This window comes from Salvelinus namaycush, chromosome 30 (genome assembly GCF_016432855.1).
Source record: "Salvelinus namaycush isolate Seneca chromosome 30, SaNama_1.0, whole genome shotgun sequence".
NCBI lineage: Eukaryota > Metazoa > Chordata > Actinopteri > Salmoniformes > Salmonidae > Salvelinus > Salvelinus namaycush.
This window is the reverse complement of record NC_052336.1, coordinates 226,703-245,692: the sequence shown is the minus strand read 5'-3', so window position 1 is coordinate 245,692 and position 18,990 is coordinate 226,703. Positions and strand designations below refer to the sequence as shown.

The 18,990-nt window shown below is 42.0% G+C and overlaps 2 protein-coding genes across 2 annotated transcripts; both read right to left on the bottom strand.

Annotated features, from left to right (window-relative positions):
- Window positions 1–3,997: 3,997 nt before the first annotated feature.
- On the bottom strand, window positions 3,998–15,309 carry LOC120025333 (GTPase IMAP family member 9-like). Its single transcript, XM_038969856.1, has 2 exons — window positions 15,062–15,309; window positions 3,998–5,030 (listed from the first exon to the last, which is right to left on the bottom strand). The coding sequence occupies exon 2, from the start codon at window positions 4,996–4,998 to the stop codon at window positions 4,315–4,317; it is 684 nt and encodes a 227-aa protein (XP_038825784.1). The 5' UTR covers window positions 4,999–5,030; window positions 15,062–15,309; the 3' UTR covers window positions 3,998–4,314.
- LOC120024740 (GTPase IMAP family member 9-like) lies at window positions 11,315–18,657 on the bottom strand. Its single transcript, XM_038969020.1, has 2 exons — window positions 17,804–18,657; window positions 11,315–11,329 (listed from the first exon to the last, which is right to left on the bottom strand). Exons 1-2 carry the CDS (start codon window positions 18,626–18,628, stop codon window positions 11,315–11,317), a joined length of 840 nt encoding a protein of 279 aa, XP_038824948.1. The 5' UTR covers window positions 18,629–18,657.
- Window positions 18,658–18,990: the final 333 nt, after the last annotated feature.

Genomic DNA, 18,990 nt, shown 5'->3' with positions numbered 1-18,990 from the left:
CCCTAAGAAAGTGATATTGACTCAGAAAAGGTTGGTGACCACTGGTTTACAGTAACATAGGCTAAATTAAATTAGGGGGGGCTAAATTAAATTAGAGGGGGGGGGGGGGGGGGGGTCCCAGGCCCAGTGCTTCTAGTGTTAAAATGACTTATTTGAATATCACAAATAATCTAAGATTAAATGTTCTGGTAATTACACAATACATTGGTAGCACTTTACATTTCAATGTCAAAATAAACCTAAAAGGGTTCTACTTGGAACCAAAAAGGGTTCTCCTGAATAACCCTTGTTGAACCCTTTTTTCTAAGAATGTACAAAAACAGGGGTGGTAAAAATATATATTTGGGGGGGTATTTCTGCGATGTTTCTGCGTCTGGAGCTTTCTCACTCATCATTATTCACGATTCGTGTGTCACTGAAATGTGTCACTGTCCCAATAATTACATGAGAACTGTACATGTATTTCAATATCAAAATACTTCAGATAACTAAAACTATTCTACGTGGGTATTATTGTAGGCTATAATCTACTTTTTACCACTTTCTGTAATGTCCAAAGTAAATTCAACTTACCTGCTCAAAGATATGGATCAGCAGTGTTGTCTCCAAGCTGTCTTAGAACAAAGTGGTGAATAGCCACGGGGAACATTCAGTTTTAATATATTACATACAGGTCACATGCTGGTAACTTTCAGTTTCAAATTGACTCACAAACTATTAATACCTTTAGGGAGCGTCTCAGACACTTGAAACAAACATGTTATTCTTCCTTGTCCTCCTTTGTCTTTGAGGCAAAAGTCAAATGCCACATGTCGAAGTACAGTGAAGTACACTGTCAGAAAAGACCAGTCAATAGCCTCCCAAATCGCACACACACAAATACCTGTGGTTTCCCTTGCTTAGAACAAAGTGGTGAATAGCCACAGGGAACATTCAGTTTTAATATATTACATACAGGTCACATGCTGGTAACTTTCAGTTTCAAAATGATTCATAAGCTCAATTATTAAGCCTCAGCTTTCAACAGTCAAAACCAAAGTAAATGGAAACCTTTGTCATCTGATGTGTTCATTTATGTTGGTTCCATTGGGTGACAATGCAAAGTAGTAGGAAAAAAACATTCAGTGTTGCTTTCTGACATCAGACACAATTCTCAAAATGTGCATATGTGTGTTTATCAAAATCTTTAGGGTGCTTCTCAGACAGTCTTCCTTTACCATGAAGACAAAGGCCACACAATGATATGGTGAAGTACAGCGAAGTACACTGTCATAAATTAGCTAATAGCCTCCCTCACACGTACACACACAAATTCCAGTGGTTTCCCTCGCTTAGCACCACAGCAGCCCTTAATATTCTAGCTGATGGTAGATTTGCCTAACTTCCTAATGAGCGTCCACGCTTGATCGCTGAACAGTAATAAAGGCACTAAGACAGATGAACAGTAGAAACCAACATGGACAGTGTTTCACCTATATTAATTTAGCAGCGGCAGCCACCACTCCAAAATATATAATAAAATATATTACAATTAAATTGGAAAATTCTTTTTGGGATAAAGTATATAAAGTATGTGGAAAATATCCTTTTTAAATAAGATCATCTTTGAGAACTAACAATCACCCAAAACTAGACAGTTATGGAGAACCTAAAATTACAAATTTGTTTTCATGTTTCAGTCACTCAGTCAATCACAACTTAATAACACCGCATTAGCCATGGCCAAATGTGTATAATTTCAGGAAATTAGCTTTAAAACTGCACATTTTTTCTCAGCCCCATGACAAATGCGTAGAATTGCAGGAAACTAGCTTTAAAACTGTAAAATGTTACCTCTGCCCATGGCAAAGAGCGTAGAATTGCGCCATTGGCCACGCCCACTACGTGTGTTTTGGTTTCAGATTGGTTCTGGTAACGTGCATTGTGGCAAGAAACCACTGTGTGCCCGCTTCCAAATGGCGGCAACGATTTAGCAGTGTTAAATTAATATAGGGGAAACACTCCCTTTACCCTGTCACTGTGCAAGGAAACAGTGTGCACAAGATCACATCCTGTCCCCACAGTGTGTATTCTTATAACTTGTTGAACCTTGAATAGGCAGTTTCTGATGAGCTCTCCTTCATTACCTAAGAACTACAGCAATGCATCCTAGCAGATACTGCTGTGGGAATCCACCTCTCTCTATTTATTCAACCTTTGTTTCCTCATATCTCTCGGATCATGAAAGTGTTTTACCCTTTTTGTATAACACATGTAGCGATGTACCTTGCATGGATTTTTTGTGTTTCATTTATCTGTGCACGGTGCCTCTGTTGGAAGGAAGCATTATGTGTGCGTGTGTGCAAACACGAATCAGAGTGCTGAATTTGCCATCATGTTGAAAGAGCGTGCTTGCTGGCCGCTCTGATGAATTCTCATTCTGCCACAGAGTCATTACTGAAGAATAACAGATGCATCACGTAAATCAAGTGCTATTTGCATGTGAAAATGTCATTTTACTCCATTGTTAAGGTTTTGAGGGTATTCCCAAATGTATGGGTTCTAGAGGCACATTTGTTCATTGTACAGAAATATCCCAAAAAAGAATGTTGCTGCAAAGACAAACACACATTGTACACACACACGTCAGCAAAAACACCTCTATATTTCCATTTCTTTTTCATTTCTTATTATTTTATTGATTTGTTTCATAGTAATGTAACATCCCAGGTAGGTCGGATATACACGCTTTTACAGATCTTGCTTTGACATAATATATCGTTATTCCACATCAGGGCAGTAAAAATCTAAGATCAAATCAAACTTCATGAAGTGCAGTTGAAACACTTTGATATACTAACAATGAAATACATTTTCTTTATGGTCCCACACTGCTGCTACTCTGTTTATTATATATCCTGATTGCCTAGTACCTTGTACCCCTACCTACATGTAGATACTGTATTACCTCAACTACCTGGTACCCCTCACATTGACTAAGTACTGGTACTTCCTGTATATAGCCTCATTGTTACCTCAACTACCTGGTACCCCTCACATTGACTAAGTACTGGTACTTCCTGTATATAGCCTCATTGTTACCTCAACTACCTGGTACCCCTCACATTGACTAAGTACTGGTACTTCCTGTATATAGCCTCATTATTACCTCAACTACCTGGTACCCCTGCACATTGACTAAGTACTGGTACTTCCTGTATATAGCCTCATTGTTACCTCAACTACCTGGTACCCCTCACATTGACTAAGTACTGGTACTTCCTGTATATAGCCTCATTGTTACCTCAACTACCTGGTACCCCTGCACATTGACTAAGTACTGGTACTTCCTGTATATAGCCTCATTGTTACCTCAACTACCTGGTACCCCTCACATTGACTAAGTACTGGTACTTCCTGTATATAGCCTCATTGTTACCTCAACTACCTGGTACCCCTCACATTGACTAAGTACTGGTACTTCCTGTATATAGCCTCATTGTTACCTCAACTACCTGGTACCCCTCACATTGACTAAGTACTGGTACTTCCTGTATATAGCCTCATTGTTACCTCAACTACCTGGTACCCCTGCACATTGACTAAGTACTGGTACTTCCTGTATATAGCCTCATTGTTACCTCAACTACCTGGTACCCCTGCACATTGACTCAGTACTGGTACTTCCTGTATATAGCCTCATTATTACCTCAACTACCTGGTACCCCTCACATTGACTAAGTACTGGTACTTCCTGTATATAGCCTCATTATTACCTCAACTACCTGGTACCCCTGCACATTGACTTAGTACTGGTACTTCCTGTATATAGCCTCATTATTACCTCAACAATTTGGTACCCCTGCACATTGACTGAGTACTGGTACTTCCTGTATATAGCCTCATTATTGTTTTTATTGTGTTACTATTTGCTTTTTTATTTAGCAAATATTTGTCTTACTTTTTAACTCTTCAACGTTGGGAATAGGCTCGTAAGTAAGCATTTCCCTGTAAAATCTACCCCTGTTTTATTCGGCGCATGTGACAAATAAACATTTATTTTATATTTGATTCAAGCGAACAGTTCTAAGGTACTAACTAAAAGAATAATACATGTTGAATCAATGACAGAATATGAAATCATTGTTACAACATCCATACCCCCAACTGAGGGTTTTATGGTCCTAAGTCATTAACTATTTAGACTTGCTGTCCCTTAATCAGAGTTAAGTTTATGCTTTGCCAACTGTAATTTCAATGCTGCTGTCCCCACTAATGCTGCAGCTGCAATTAAAGGTTTGGTGGGGACCACAGCTACGGTACCTACCACAGCCCCTACCACAACCCAACTGCTACAGGTGGACACACCCCTGCACACGCCCCCACAACCGCCCCTGCTGCTAATCCCGCCACAATCTTCTCCATTATCAGGTGATCTGGAAAGACGTAGTACCCTCCCTGGTTCGTGTTCACCATCATCTTCACCGTTTCCAGCAGCTCTGTCACCTGCTTCCTGTTGTTGCGGTCTCTGTTGTTGAAGACGTGGTATCTGCCGCCACATCTACTCAGCAGATCATTGAGCTCTTGTGGGGCTGTCCTTAGATACTCCTGTAAAGTCATGTCCTCCAGGTCATCACCGCGGGTGAACAGAACCACACTGTAGTTTTTCAAAGTAATCTCCCCGAAAACACTCACCATCTGGTCCACAACCCTTCTTTCTTGTTCAGCATAGCGGCCGATTTGAATGGTTAGAATGAAAGCATGAGGCCCTTGGGCACACAGCCTCACACATTTAAAAATCTCAGCGCGACTCTGGGACTCAGTAAGGTCGTTGCCAAAGAAACCTGGAGTGTCCACAACCAAAACACCATTTTCCCCTAGCTGGCTGTTTCCACTCTGGCAGGTCCTGGTTACAGAGCTGGCGCTTGGACTAGCTTCGAACTCCTGCCTATTAAGAATGGTATTACCGGAGGCACTCTTCCCAGACCCTGACTCTCCAATCAGGACCAGTCGGTACATGTTTTTCTCTTTTCAAAGTAGACCTCAAGGCCCTGTGTTAAAAGATATTTCCAAATGAGCTTTTGTGTATTTCTTTCCAACACAATAAAACTGTAACGATAATCAAAAAGACAGAAAGAAATGCTATACACAAGAAAAGACTATATTCAAATGTTCTGTTAATCACACAAAAGACTAATGGCATTGATGTCTAGCCAGATATACAGTACCCTCTGTAATTATTGGGACAGTGACACATTTGTTGTTGCTTTGGCTCTGTACTCCAGCACTCTTAAAATGATACAGTGATTATGAGGTTAAAGTGCAGACTGCCAGCTTTAATTTGAGGGGTTTTTCATCCATATCAGGTGAACCGTTTAGGAAATTACAGCACTTTTTAGGGGCCAAAAAGTATTGGGACAAATTCACTTATTTGTGTAGTAAAGTATTAAAAAGTTAAGTATTTGGTCCCATATTCCTAGCACGCAAGGACTACATTAAGCTTGGGACTCTACAAACTTGTTAGATGCATTTGCTGTTTGTTTTGGTTGTGTTTCAGAGTATTTTGTGCCCAATAGAAATTAATGGTAAATAATGTATTGTGTCATTTTGGAGTCACTTTTACTGTCAATAAGAATAGAATATGTTTCTAATCACTACATTAATGTGGATGCTACCATGATTACAGATAATCCTGAATGAATCGTGAATAATGATGAGTGAGAAAGTTACAGACGCGCAAATATCATACCCCCAAGACATGCTAACCTCTCACCATTACAATAACAGGGGAGGTTAGCATTTTATATCATACCCCCAAGACATGCTAACCTCTCACCATTACAATGACAGGGGAGGTTAGCATTTTATATCATACCCCCAAGACATGCTAACCTCTCACCATTACAATGACAGGGGAATGTTAGCATTTTATATCATACCCCCAAGACATGCTAACCTCTCACCATTACAATAACAGGGGAGGTTAGCATTTTATATCATACCCCCAAGACATGCTAACCTCTCACCATTACAATGACAGGGGAGGTTAGCATTTTATATCATACCCCCAAGACATGCTAACCTCTCACCATTACAATGACAGGGGAGGTTAGCATTTTATATCATACCCCCAAGACATGCTAACCTCTCACCATTACAATAACAGGGGAGGTTAGCATTTTATATCATACCCCCAAGACATGCTAACCTCTCACCATTACAATAACAGGGGAGGTTAGCATTTTATATCATACCCCCAAGACATGCTAACCTCTCACCATTACAATAACAGGGGAGGTTAGCATTTTATATCATACCCCCAAGACATGCTAACCTCTCACCATTACAATAACAGGGGAGGTTAGCATTTTATATCATACCCCCAAGACATGCTAACCTCTCACCATTACAATAACAGGGGAGGTTAGCATTTTATATCATACCCCCAAGACATGCTAACCTCTCACCATTACAATAACAGGGGAGGTTAGCATTTTATATCATACCCCCAAGACATGCTAACCTCTCACCATTACAATAACAGGGGAGGTTAACATTTTATATCATACCCCCAAGACATGCTAACCTCTCACCATTACAATAACAGAGAAGGTTAGCATTTTATATCATACCCCCAAGACATGCTAACCTCTCACCATTACAATAACAGGGGAGGTTAGCATTTTATATCATACCCCCAAGACATGCTATCCTCTCACCATTACAATAACAGGGGAGGTTAGCATTTTATATCATACCCCCAAGACATGCTAACCTCTCACCATTACAATAACAGGGGAGGTTAGCATTTTATATCATACCCCCAAGACATGCTAACCTCTCACCATTACAATAACAGAGAAGGTTAGCATTTTATATCATACCCCCAAGACATGCTAACCTCTCACCATTACAATAACAGGGGAGGTTAGCATTTTATATCATACCCCCAAGACATGCTAACCTCTCACCATTACAATAACAGGGGAGGTTAGCATTTTATATCATACCCCCAAGACATGCTAACCTCTCACCATTACAATAACAGGGGAGGTTAGCATTTTATATCATACCCCCAAGACATGCTAACCTCTCACCATTACAATAACAGGGGAGGTTAGCATTTTATATCATACCCCCAAGACATGCTAACCTCTCACCATTACAATAACAGGGGAGGTTAGCATTTTATATCATACCCCCAAGACATGCCAACCTCTCACCATTACAATAACAGGGGAGGTTAGCATTTTATATCATACCCCCAAGACATGCTAACCTCTCACCATTACAATAACAGGGGAGGTTAGCATTTTATATCATACCCCCAAGACATGCTAACCTCTCACCATTACAATAACAGGGGAGGTTAGCATTTTATATCATACCCCCAAGACATGCTAACCTCTCACCATTACAATAACAGGGGAGGTTAGCATTTTATATCATACCCCCAAGACATGCTAACCTCTCACCATTACAATAACAGGGGAGGTTAGCATTTTCTATCATACCCCCAAGACATGCTAACCTCTCACCATTACAATAACAGGGGAGGTTAGCATTTTATATCATACCCCCAAGACATGCTAACCTCTCACCATTACAATAACAGGGGAGGTTAGCATTTTATATCATACCCCCAAGACATGCTAACCTCTCACCATTACAATAACAGGGGAGGTTAGCATTTTATATCATACCCCCAAGACATGCCAACCTCTCACCATTACAATAACAGGGGAGGTTAGCATTTTATATCATACCCCCAAGACATGCTAACCTCTCACCATTACAATAACAGGGGAGGTTAGCATTTTATATCATACCCCCAAGACATGCTAACCTCTCACCATTACAATAACAGGGGAGGTTAGCATTTTATATCATACCCCCAAGACATGCTAACCTCTCACCATTACAATAACAGGGGAGGTTAGCATTTTATATCATACCCCCAAGACATGCTAACCTCTCACCATTACAATAACAGGGGAGGTTAGCATTTTATATCATACCCCCAAGACATGCTAACCTCTCACCATTACAATAACAGGGGAGGTTAGCATTTTATATCATACCCCCAAGACATGCTAACCTCTCACCATTACAATAACAGGGGAGGTTAGCATTTTATATCATACCCCCAAGACATGCTGTTACGGATACAAGTGTTCTGTTCTGTATCCTGTGTATTTCTTTTCTCTCCTTCTCCCCTACTCACAGGTGACCATCATCATTCCCCAATCAGTCATCAATCAGTCGCTAATCAGAAGACACCTGCTCCTTTTCCCTTACCCAATCACAGTCCCTTTCCCTTGGTTTAAAACCCCTGTCAGTTGTTTTCTCCCCAGCTCAATCTCTTTTGTAAATGCCTTCTGTATGTAGATTGCTTGTGTGTTTTGCATCTACATGTCACTTGGTCCCCATCTGTGAGTATTGTTTTTGGTTATGGTGTTTGAGTGTTTGTTTGATGGTGGGAAAAGGGGGGTAACCAGACAAGTTGCCCTTGGGCTACACTACCCGTAGTTAAACATTGTTAAAAACACTAGTCAGAACTGGGCGGACCACCCCCTGTATTTTTGGTTAGTTAGCTGTTTGTGAAGTAGGCTAGTCTAGCTTAGGGGTGTTTTTGAATTATTATTCTTTCATTCCTTGGGTCCCGCTCAGCCCCTTTTCCTGCTCCCCCCCTTTACCGTGTGTTTATAAATAAACATTTAGTGTTTGATGGTAATTTAGTTGTCTGTGGTTATTTTTGTTCTCACTGTTACGTTGTCACTATAATAATTTGCATGAGTTGTGTTACGGGTCCCATTACCATCCCCCCTAGATTGTCGGGCCAAAGGGATTCGTAACATAAGTGGGGGCTCATCCGGGATCTGTCTTTATTGACACCCATACCGCTTATGCAACTTGTTGTAGTGGTATAGTTCAGTGTTGAGCGCTGTAGCTGAAGTAGCATTAGTGTTTGCTATTTTGGTTGGCTCTTGTGTGGTAGTTCAAGATGGCTACTTTTGATTTGAAGTCCTTTTTGGATAACCCTTCGTGGGAGGTTTTTGATAGATGTCGTAGGGTAGATTTAATGACCTTGGCTGACCATTATTCGGTATCGATTCCGCCGGGTTTAGTTAAAGCGGAGGTTAAACAACTAGTGTTAAATGTTTTGTTGGAAGAGCAGGTGCTTGTATTACCGCTGCCTGAGCCTACTACCCCTGTAGGGGATGTTGCTGCTCCTCTAAGCCCAGTGGTGTCTGAGGGCGAGGCTAAAGCTCCAGCCACATTGCCCCGTTTTGATCCACTCTCCCCACTTTCAACCGGTGATACCAGGAGGGATGTCCGGTCAATACAGTTCCAACTTGAGGCAGAACGAGAACAGCGGCAGTTCCAGTTGGAGATGTGTAAAATTGAGGCAGAACGAGAACAGTGGCAGTTAGATTTGGAGATGGGTAAAATTGAGGCAGAAAAAGAGGAAAGGCGAGAACAGCGGCAGTTAGATTTGGAGATGGGTAAAATTGAGGCAGAACGAAAAATGCGCCAGATGGAACTGGAGGCAGAGACAGCGAGGCTAGCCTTCAGGCCTGCAGCGACTGTTAGTGAGGAGTCCTCACCAGCTGTAGCTTCCAACACTTTTGACATTAGTAGGCAGATTGCCTTAGTACCTGTGTTCAGAGAGTCAGAGGTTGACTCCTATTTTTGTGTATTTGAACGTATAGCCGTAGCCTTGAAATGGCCTGAAGAGGTATGGTGCCTATTACTTCAGTGTAAATTAACTGGTAAAGCTCAAGAGGTTTTGTCTGCGCTACCTCTTGAAGACAGTTTAAATTATGAAGTGGTCAAGGCTACTGTTCTTCGCGCCTATGAGCTTGTGCCTGAGGCATACCGACAGAGATTTAGGTCTCATAAGAAGTCTTCTAGTAAGACTTATGTGGAATTTGCTAGAGAGAAGGGAAATCTGTTTGATAAATGGCACGCTGCTAGCAAGGTAACTGACTTTAACTCTCTCCGGGAGTTAATCTTGTTGGAAGAGTTTAAAAATTGCTTACCTGAACGCATTGTAGTGTACCTAAACGAACAGAAAGTATCCTCCCTGTCAGAAGCGTCTGTGTTGGCAGACGAGTTTGTGTTGACGCACAAGAGTGTGTTTTCGGCTCATACTGAGAGTAGAGTTACAGAATTGCCTACTTATAGCCCTAGTCGGCCAGCAGTATATCAAGCACGCCAGAAAAATGAGCGTCCCTGTTTCTATTGTCATAAGGTGGGACATATGATTAATGATTGCTTCCTGCTAAAACGTAAACAAGGGATGCCTCTTCGTGCCAAGCCACCAACAGGTGTTGGTCTAATTCGTACGGTTGTGAGGTCTGAAACGAAACAGGTGCCTAAGGGTAAATGTATTTTGAAAGACCCAGTTCCCGACCGTAGTTATGAACCGTTCATTTTCGAGGGGTTTGTGTCCCTAGCGAATGACGACGCGTCTCAGCTTCCGGTTAAAATCCTTAGAGATACTGGTGCGGCGCAGTCGTTTATATTGTCTGTGTTGCCCTTATCCGACGATACATACTGTGGTTCCAGTGTGTTAGTTCAGGGTATTGAAATGGGTTTTGTTCCAGTGCCATTGCACTTTGTGAAAGTACACTCTGAGTTAATCAGTGGAATATTCAGAGTGGGGGTACGTCCTAGGTTGCCAGTAAAAGGTGTGACCTTTATAATGGGTAACGATATCGCCGGAGGAAAGGTAGTACCCGTTTTGCAGGTAATGGATAAAAGTGACCACTCTCTCTCCAATGAGCTGGCACAGAGTTATCCACATGTGTTCCCCGCTTGTGCTGTCACTCGTGCTCAGGCACGACAAGAGAGTGACGTGATAGATTTGTCAAACTGTTCTGTTCAAAGAGGATGACCAAGAGGATGGGTTGTGTGCTATCTCTGGGAAGCTGATCACCTCTGACAAACAGCCCAGGAAAGAAGAGAAGAATGTAGAACTTATTGCTGATGCAATACAGTTACCAGTCACTCGTGAGCAGCTGGTTGCAAACCAAAAGGTTGACACCAAGCTTGCTAAATGTTTTTCTAGTGTTGTCTCATTGGAGGAGGTAAAGAAGAAGAACGTGGCTTACTTCATTGAGGGTAATCTCCTCATGCGTAAATGGACATCCCATGATGACGCAGGCGGAGATTGGAATGCTGTTTACCAAATAGTGATTCCTACAGCCTTTCGACAAAATGTGTTATCCCTTTCTCATGATCACCCATGGTCTGGTCATTTAGGAATCACAAAAACATATGATCGGATCCTTCGCCATTTCTTTTGGCCAGGTTTAAAACAAGATGTGGCTCAGTACTGTCGTACCTGCCACACATGTCAGATAACAGGAAAACCAAATCAGGTTATTCCTCCCGCTCCTCTTTGTCCAATACCTGTCATAGGTGAACCATTCAAACATGTGGTGGTTGATTGTGTTGGACCGTTACCGAAGACAAAATCGGGTAACCAGTTTCTGTTGACAATTATGTGTATGGCAACAAGATACCCCGAGGCCATTCCTCTGCGAAGGATTACAGCCCCGGTAGTGAGTAAAGCCTTAATAAAATTCTTCACGACATTCGGATTACCTATGGTGGTACAAAGTGATCAAGGTACCAATTTCCTATCCAAACTCTTCAAACAGGTGTTAAAATCCTTATCAATTACGCACCGTGTGTCAAGCGCCTATCACCCAGAGTCTCAGGGTGCGCTTGAAAGATGGCATCAGACACTGAAGTCTATGCTACGTAAATATTGTTTAGAATCTGAGAAAGATTGGGATGAGGGAGTTCCTCTAGTTTTGTTTGCTGCTCGTGAAACTGTACAGGAATCCATAGGTTTCAGCCCGGCTGAACTAGTGTTTGGTCACACAGTGAGAGGACCAATGAAAGTTCTTAAAGAACAGTTTTTGTCCCAAGAGTTGTGTACAGGAGATGAAAATGTGTTGGACTACGTTAGTCGCTTTCGGGAGCGCCTACACCAAGCCTGTGCTCTTGCAAAGGAAGCTCTGTCTTCCTCCCAAAGGAGCATGAAAAGACACTATGATAAAGAGGCTGTTTCTCGTCCACTACAGCCAGGTGACCAAGTACTGGTCTTATTGCCTGTTCCAGGATCTTCACTGTCAGCTAGTTTCTCTGGTCCTTACTTCATTGAGAAGAAATTAAGTGAAACTGATTATGTGCTTCAAACGCCTGATAGAAAACGCCAATCTCATGTGTGTGCCACATTAACATGTTAAAAGCCTACCACACCCGACCCGTCACCCAAGTGGATAGTTCAAAAATAGAGGAAGGTACTGCTGTCTCCTCTGCTTCTACTGCTATGGTAGTGGACTGTCATATTGATGATGGTGAGGGAGATGGATTAGAGTTGCGCAATACTCAGCAGCAGTGCGTTAGATTGCCCAACTCAGAAGTGCTGCTGTCTATCCAGTCAGGTCTGGTTCATTTAACGGACGGACAGGCCGACGATGTTGTGAGGCTACTACACAGTTTTCCATGTCTCTTTAATGACGTTCCTACTCGCACAAACGTGTTGGAACATGACATTAATGTTGGAAATGCTACACCTATCAAGCAACACCCCTATTGTATCAACGCTTCCAAAAGGAAGATAATGAGGGATGAAGTGACATATTTGTTGGAGAATGACCTGGCTACGCCAAGTTCAAGCCCTTGGAGTTCTCCTTGCATTCTGGTTCCTAAACCTGATGGTACGTCCAGGTTATGTACGGATTATCGAAAGGTTAATTCTGTCACAATGCCAGATTCGTTCCCGTTACCCAGACTGGACGACTGTATCGACACTATTGGTGCTGCTAAGTATGTTACTAAGTTGGACCTCTTAAAAGGTTACTGGCAGGTTCCGTTAACTTCACGTGCTTCGGAGATTTCTGCCTTTGTAACCCCGGACAACTTCCTACAGTACTCAGTCATGGCTTTTGGGATGCGAAATGCACCAGCCACTTTCCAACGACTGGTTAACTCCGTATTAGCTGGAGTACCCAACTGTAGTGCTTATCTTGATGATCTGGTGATTTATTCGTCTGAGTGGTCAGATCATGTTGACTCTCTCAGGGTAGTATGTGAACGGTTGGCAGCTGCTTCGCTAACCCTGAACTTGGCAAAGTGCGAGTTTGGAAAAGCTACTGTTACTTATCTTGGCAAAGAGGTCGGCCATGGACAGGTGCGCCCTGTTGATGCCAAGGTATTAGCTATAACTGCATTTCCCGCACCTACCACCAGACGACAGCTACGCCGCTTTTTAGGGATGGTTGGCTACTACCGTAGTTTCTGTCAAAATTTCTCTGTGGTAGTTGCTCCATTGACCGATTTGCTCAGTCCGGCTAAATCATTTGTGTGGTCTCCGAATTGTAAAATAGCTTTTGAATCTGCGAAAGCCCTCTTGTGTAATACCCCTGTACTTGCTGCTCCGGATTTTGAAAAACCGTTTCAACTTGAGGTAGATGCTAGTGCCAGAGGTGCTGGTGCTGTTCTACTGCAGCAGGACAAGAGTGGAGTGGATCATCCAGTGTTATTTTTCTCGGAAGTTTAATAAATGTCAAACAAACTATGCTACAATAGAACAGGAAGCTCTTGCTTTTGTTGTTGGCTCTGCAGTACTTTGAGGTGTACATTGGTTCCAGTGCCCTGCCAGTGATTGTATATACGGACCACAACCCCTTAGTGTTTCTCCACCGCATGTACAATCAGAACCAATGTACTAACTAATGAACTAATGCGTTGGGCCCTTATTGTACAGAATTATAATTTGGAGATAAAGCATAAAAAAGGTTCTGAGAATGTGTTGGCAGATGCTTTGTCTCGTGTGTGAGACTTATGATGTTGGTATGTTTTGTAAATGTGTTCGCAATCCCTAGGGTTGCTCTTTTAAGGGTGGGAGTGTTACGGATACAAGTGTTCTGTTCTGTATCCTGTGTATTTCTTTTCTCTCCTTCTCCCCTACTCACAGGTGACCATCATCATTCCCCAATCAGTCATCAATCAGTCGCTAATCAGAAGACACCTGCTCCTTTTCCCTTACCCAATCACAGTCCCTTTCCCTTGGTTTAAAACCCCTGTCAGTTGTTTTCTCCCCAGCTCAATCTCTTTTGTAAATGCCTTCTGTATGTAGATCGCTTGTGTGTTTTGCATCTACATGTCACTTGGTCCCCATCTGTGAGTATTGTTTTTGGTTATGGTGTTTGAGTGTTTGTTTGATGGTGGGAAAAGGGGGGTAACCAGACAAGTTGCCCTTGGGCTACACTACCCGTAGTTAAACATTGTTAAAAACACTAGTCAGAACTGGGCGGACCACCCCCTGTATTTTTGGTTAGTTAGTTAGCTGTTTGTGAAGTAGGCTAGTCTAGCTTAGGGGTGTTTTTGAATTATTATTCTTTCATTCCTTGGGTCCCGCTCAGCCCCTTTTCCTGCTCCCCCCCTTTACCGTGTGTTTATAAATAAACATTTAGTGTTTGACGGTAATTTAGTTGTCTGTGGTTATTTTTGTTCTCACTGTTACGTTGTCACTATAATAATTTGCATGAGTTGTGTTACGGGTCCCATTACCATCCCCCCTAGATTGTCGGGCCAAAGGGATTCGTAACACATGCTAACCTCTCACCATTACAATAACAGGGGAGGTTAGCATTTTATATCATACCCCCAAGACATGCTGACCTCTCACCATTAACCTCTCAGAAAAAAAGGTGCAATCTAGAATCTAAAAGGGTTATTCGGCTGTCCCCACAGGACAACCCTTTGAAGAACCCTTTTTGGTTCCAGGTAGAACCCTTTCCACAGAAAGGTTCTACCTGGAACTAAAAAGGGTTCTACTTGGAAACAAAAAAGGTTGTGTCTGTAGCTTTCTCACTCATCATTATTCACAATTCGTGTGTCACTGAAATGTGTCACTGTCCCAATAATTACGGTGGGAACTGTACATGTATTTCAATATCAAAATTCTTCAAATAACTAAAACTATTCTACGTGGGTATTATTGTAGGCTATAATCTACTTTTTACCATTTTCTGTAATGTCCAAAGTAAATTCAACTTACCTGCTCAAAGATATGGATCAGCAGTGTTGTCTCCAAGCTGTCTTAGAACAAAGTGGTGAATAGCCACGGGGAACATTCAGTTTTAATACAGTATATTACATACAGGTCACATGCTGGTAACTTTCAGTTTCAAATTGACTCACAAACTATTAATACCTTTAGGGAGCGTCTCAGACACTTGAAACAAACATGTTATTCTTCCTTGTCCTCCTTTGTCTTTGAGGCAAAAGTCAAATGCCACATGTCGAAGTACAGTGAAGTACACTGTCATTAAAGACCAGTCAATAGCCTCCCAAATCGCACACACACAAATACCTGTGGTTTCCCTTGCTTAGAACAAAGTTGGGTATAGCCACAGGGAACATTCTGCTTTAATATATTACATACAGGTCACATGCTGGTAACTTTCAGTTTCAAATTGACTCATAAACTCAAAATATATTACAATTAAATTGGAAAATACTTTTTGAGATAAAGTATATAAACTATGTGGAAAATATCCTTTTTAAATAAGATCATCTTTGAGAACTAACAATCACCCCAAAAAAAACTAGACAGTTATGGAGAACCTAAAATTACGAATTTGTTTTCATGTTTCAGTCACTCAGACAGCTTAATAACACCACATTAGCCTTGGCCAAATGTGTAGAACTTCAGGAAATTAGCTTTAAAACTGCAAATTCTCAGCCCCATGACAAATGCGTAGAATTGCAGGAAACTAGCTTTAAAACTGTAAAATGTTACCTCTCTGCCCATGGCAAAGAGCGTAGAATTGCGCCATTGGCCACGCCCACTACGTGTGTTTTGGTTTCAGATTGGTTCTGGTAACGTGCATTGTGGCAAGAAACCACTGTGTGCCCGCTTCCAAATGGCGGCAACGATTTAGCAGTGTTAAATGAATATAGGGGAAACACTCCCTTTACCCTGTCACTGTGCAAGGAAACAGTGTGCACAAGAGCACATCCTGTCCCCACAGTGTGTATTCTTATAACTTGTTGAACCTTGAATAGGCAGTTTCTGATGAGCTCTCCTTCATTACCTAAGAAATACAGCAATGCATCCCAGCAGATACTGCTGTGGGAATCCACCTCTCTCTATTTATTCAACCTTTGTTTCCTCATATCTCTCGGATCATGAAAGTGTTTTACCCTTTTTGTATAACACATGTAGCGATGTACCTTGCATGGATTTTTTGTGTTTCATTTATCTGTGCACGGTGCCTCTGTTGGAAGGAAGCATTATGTGTGCGTGTGTGCAAACACGAATCAGAGTGCTGAATTTGCCATCATGTTGAAAGAGCGTGCTTGCTGGCCGCTCTGAATTCTCATTCTGCCACAGAGTCATTACTGAAGAATAACAGATGCATCACGTAAATCAAGTGCTATTTGCATGTGAAAATGTCATTTTACTCCATTGTTAAGGTTGAGGGTATTCCCAAATGTATGGGTTCTAGAGGCACATTTGTTCATTGTACAGAAATATCCCCAAAAAGAATGTTGCTGCAAAGACAAACACACATTGTACACACACACGTCAGCAAAAACACCTCTATATTTCCATTTCTTTTTCATTTCTTATTATTTTATTGATTTGTTTCATAGTAATGTAACATCCCAGGTAGGTCAGGTATACACGCTTTTACAGATCTTGCTTTGACATAATATATTGTTATTCCACATCAGGGCAGTAAAAATCTAAGATCAAATCAAACTTCATGAAGTGCAGTTGAAACACTTTGATATACTAACAGTGAAATACATTTTCTTTATGGTCCCACACTGCTGCTACTCTGTTTATTATATATCCTGATTGCCTAGTACCTTGTACCCCTACCTACATGTAGATACTGTATTACCTCAACTACCTGGTACCCCTCACATTGACTAAGTACTGGTACTTCCTGTATATAGCCTCATTGTTACCTCAACTACCTGGTACCCCTGCACATTGACTCAGTACTGGTACTTCCTGTATATAGCCTCATTGTTACCTCAACTACCTGGTACCCCTCACATTGACTAAGTACTGGTACTTCCTGTATATAGCCTCATTGTTACCTCAACTACCTGGTACCCCTGCACATTGACTCAGTACTGGTACTTCCTGTATATAGCCTCATTATTACCTCAACTACCTGGTACCCCTCATTGACTCAGTACCGGTACCTCCTTGTATATAGCCATGTTATTACCTCAACTACCTGGTACCGCTACACATTGACTCAGTACCGGTACTTCTTGTATATAGCCTCATTATTACCTCAACTACCTGGTACCCCTGCACATTGACTCAGTACTGGTACTTCCTGTATATAGCCTCATTATTGTTTTTATTGTGTTACTATTTGCTTTTTTATTTAGCAAATATTTGTCCTACTTTTTAATTCTTCAACGTTGGGAATAGGCTCATAAGTAAGCATTTCCCTGTAAAATCTACAGCTGTTTTATTCGGCGCATGTGACAAATAAACATTTATTTTATATTTGATTCAAGCGAACAGTTCTAAGGTACTAACTAAAAGAATAATACATGTTGAATCAATGACAGAATATGAAATCATTGTTACAACATCCATACCCCCAACTGAGGGTTTTATGGTCCTAAGTCATTAACTATTTAGACTTGCTGTCCCTTAATCAGAGTTAAGTTTATGCTTTGCCAACTGTAATTTCAATGCTGCTGTCCCCACTAATGCTGCAGCTGCAATTAAAGATTTGGTGGGGACCACAGCTACGGTACCTACCACAGCCCCTGCTATTGCCCCCGCTATAGCCCCTTTCACAACTGCATCTTTTACACTGGCAGCATCTTTCCCTGCCCTAGCACCCAATCCCCCTCCTACTGCTGCACAGGTGACACCCACTGTCACCGTCACTGCTTTACCCAAAACTAACCCAACTGCTACAGGTGGACACACCCCTGCACACGCCCCCACAACCGCCCCTGCTGCTAATCCCGCCACAATCTTCTCCATTATCACGTGATCTGGAAAGACGTAGTACCCTCCATGGTTCGTGTTCACCATCCTCTTCACCGTTTCCAGCAGCTCTGTCACCTGCTTCCTGTTGTTGCGGTCTCTGTTGTTGAAGACGTGGTATCTGCCGCCACATCTACTCAGCAGATCATTGAGCTCTTGTGGGGCTGTCCTTAGATACTCCTGTAAAGTCATTTTCTCCAGGTCATCACCGCGGGTGAACAGAACCACACTGTAGTTTTTCAAAGTAATCTCCCCGAAAACACTCACCATCTGGTCCACAACCCTTCTTTCTTGTTCAGCATAGCGGCCGATTTGAATGGTTAGAATGAAAGCATGAGGCCCTTGGGCACACAGCCTCACACATTTAAAAATCTCAGCGCGACTCTGGGACTCAGTAAGGTTGTTGCCAAAGAAACCTGGAGTGTCCACAACCAAAACACCATTTTCCCCTAGCTGGCTGTTTCCACTCTGGCAGGTCCTGGTTACAGAGGTGGCGCTTGGACTAGCTTCGAACTCCTGCCTATTAAGAATGGTATTACCGGAGGCACTCTTCCCAGACCCTGACTCTCCAATCAGGACCAGTCGGTACATGTTTTTCTCTTTTCAAAGTAGACCTCAAGGCCCTGTGTTAAAAGATATTTCCAAATGAGCTTTTGTGTATTTCTTTCCAACACAATAAAACTGTAACGATAATCAAAAAGACAGAAAGAAATGCTATACACAAGAAAAGACTATATTCAAATGTTCTGGTAATCACACAAAAGACTAATGGCATTGATGTCTAGCCAGATATACAGTACCCTCTGTAATTATTGGGACAGTGACACATTTGTTGTTGCTTTGGCTCTGTACTCCAGCACTCTTAAAATGATACAGTGACTATGAGGTTAAAGTGCAGACTGCCAGCTTTAATTTGAGGGGTTTTTCATCCATATCAGGTGAACCGTTTAGGA

Bases quoted from the DNA above. Each gene is read 5' to 3' on its own strand.
- LOC120024740 (XM_038969020.1), bottom strand. From the start codon at position 18,628: ATGTACCGACTGGTCCTGATTGGAGAGTCAGGGTCTGGGAAGAGTGCC.
- LOC120025333 (XM_038969856.1), bottom strand. From the start codon at position 4,998: ATGTACCGACTGGTCCTGATTGGAGAGTCAGGGTCTGGGAAGAGTGCC.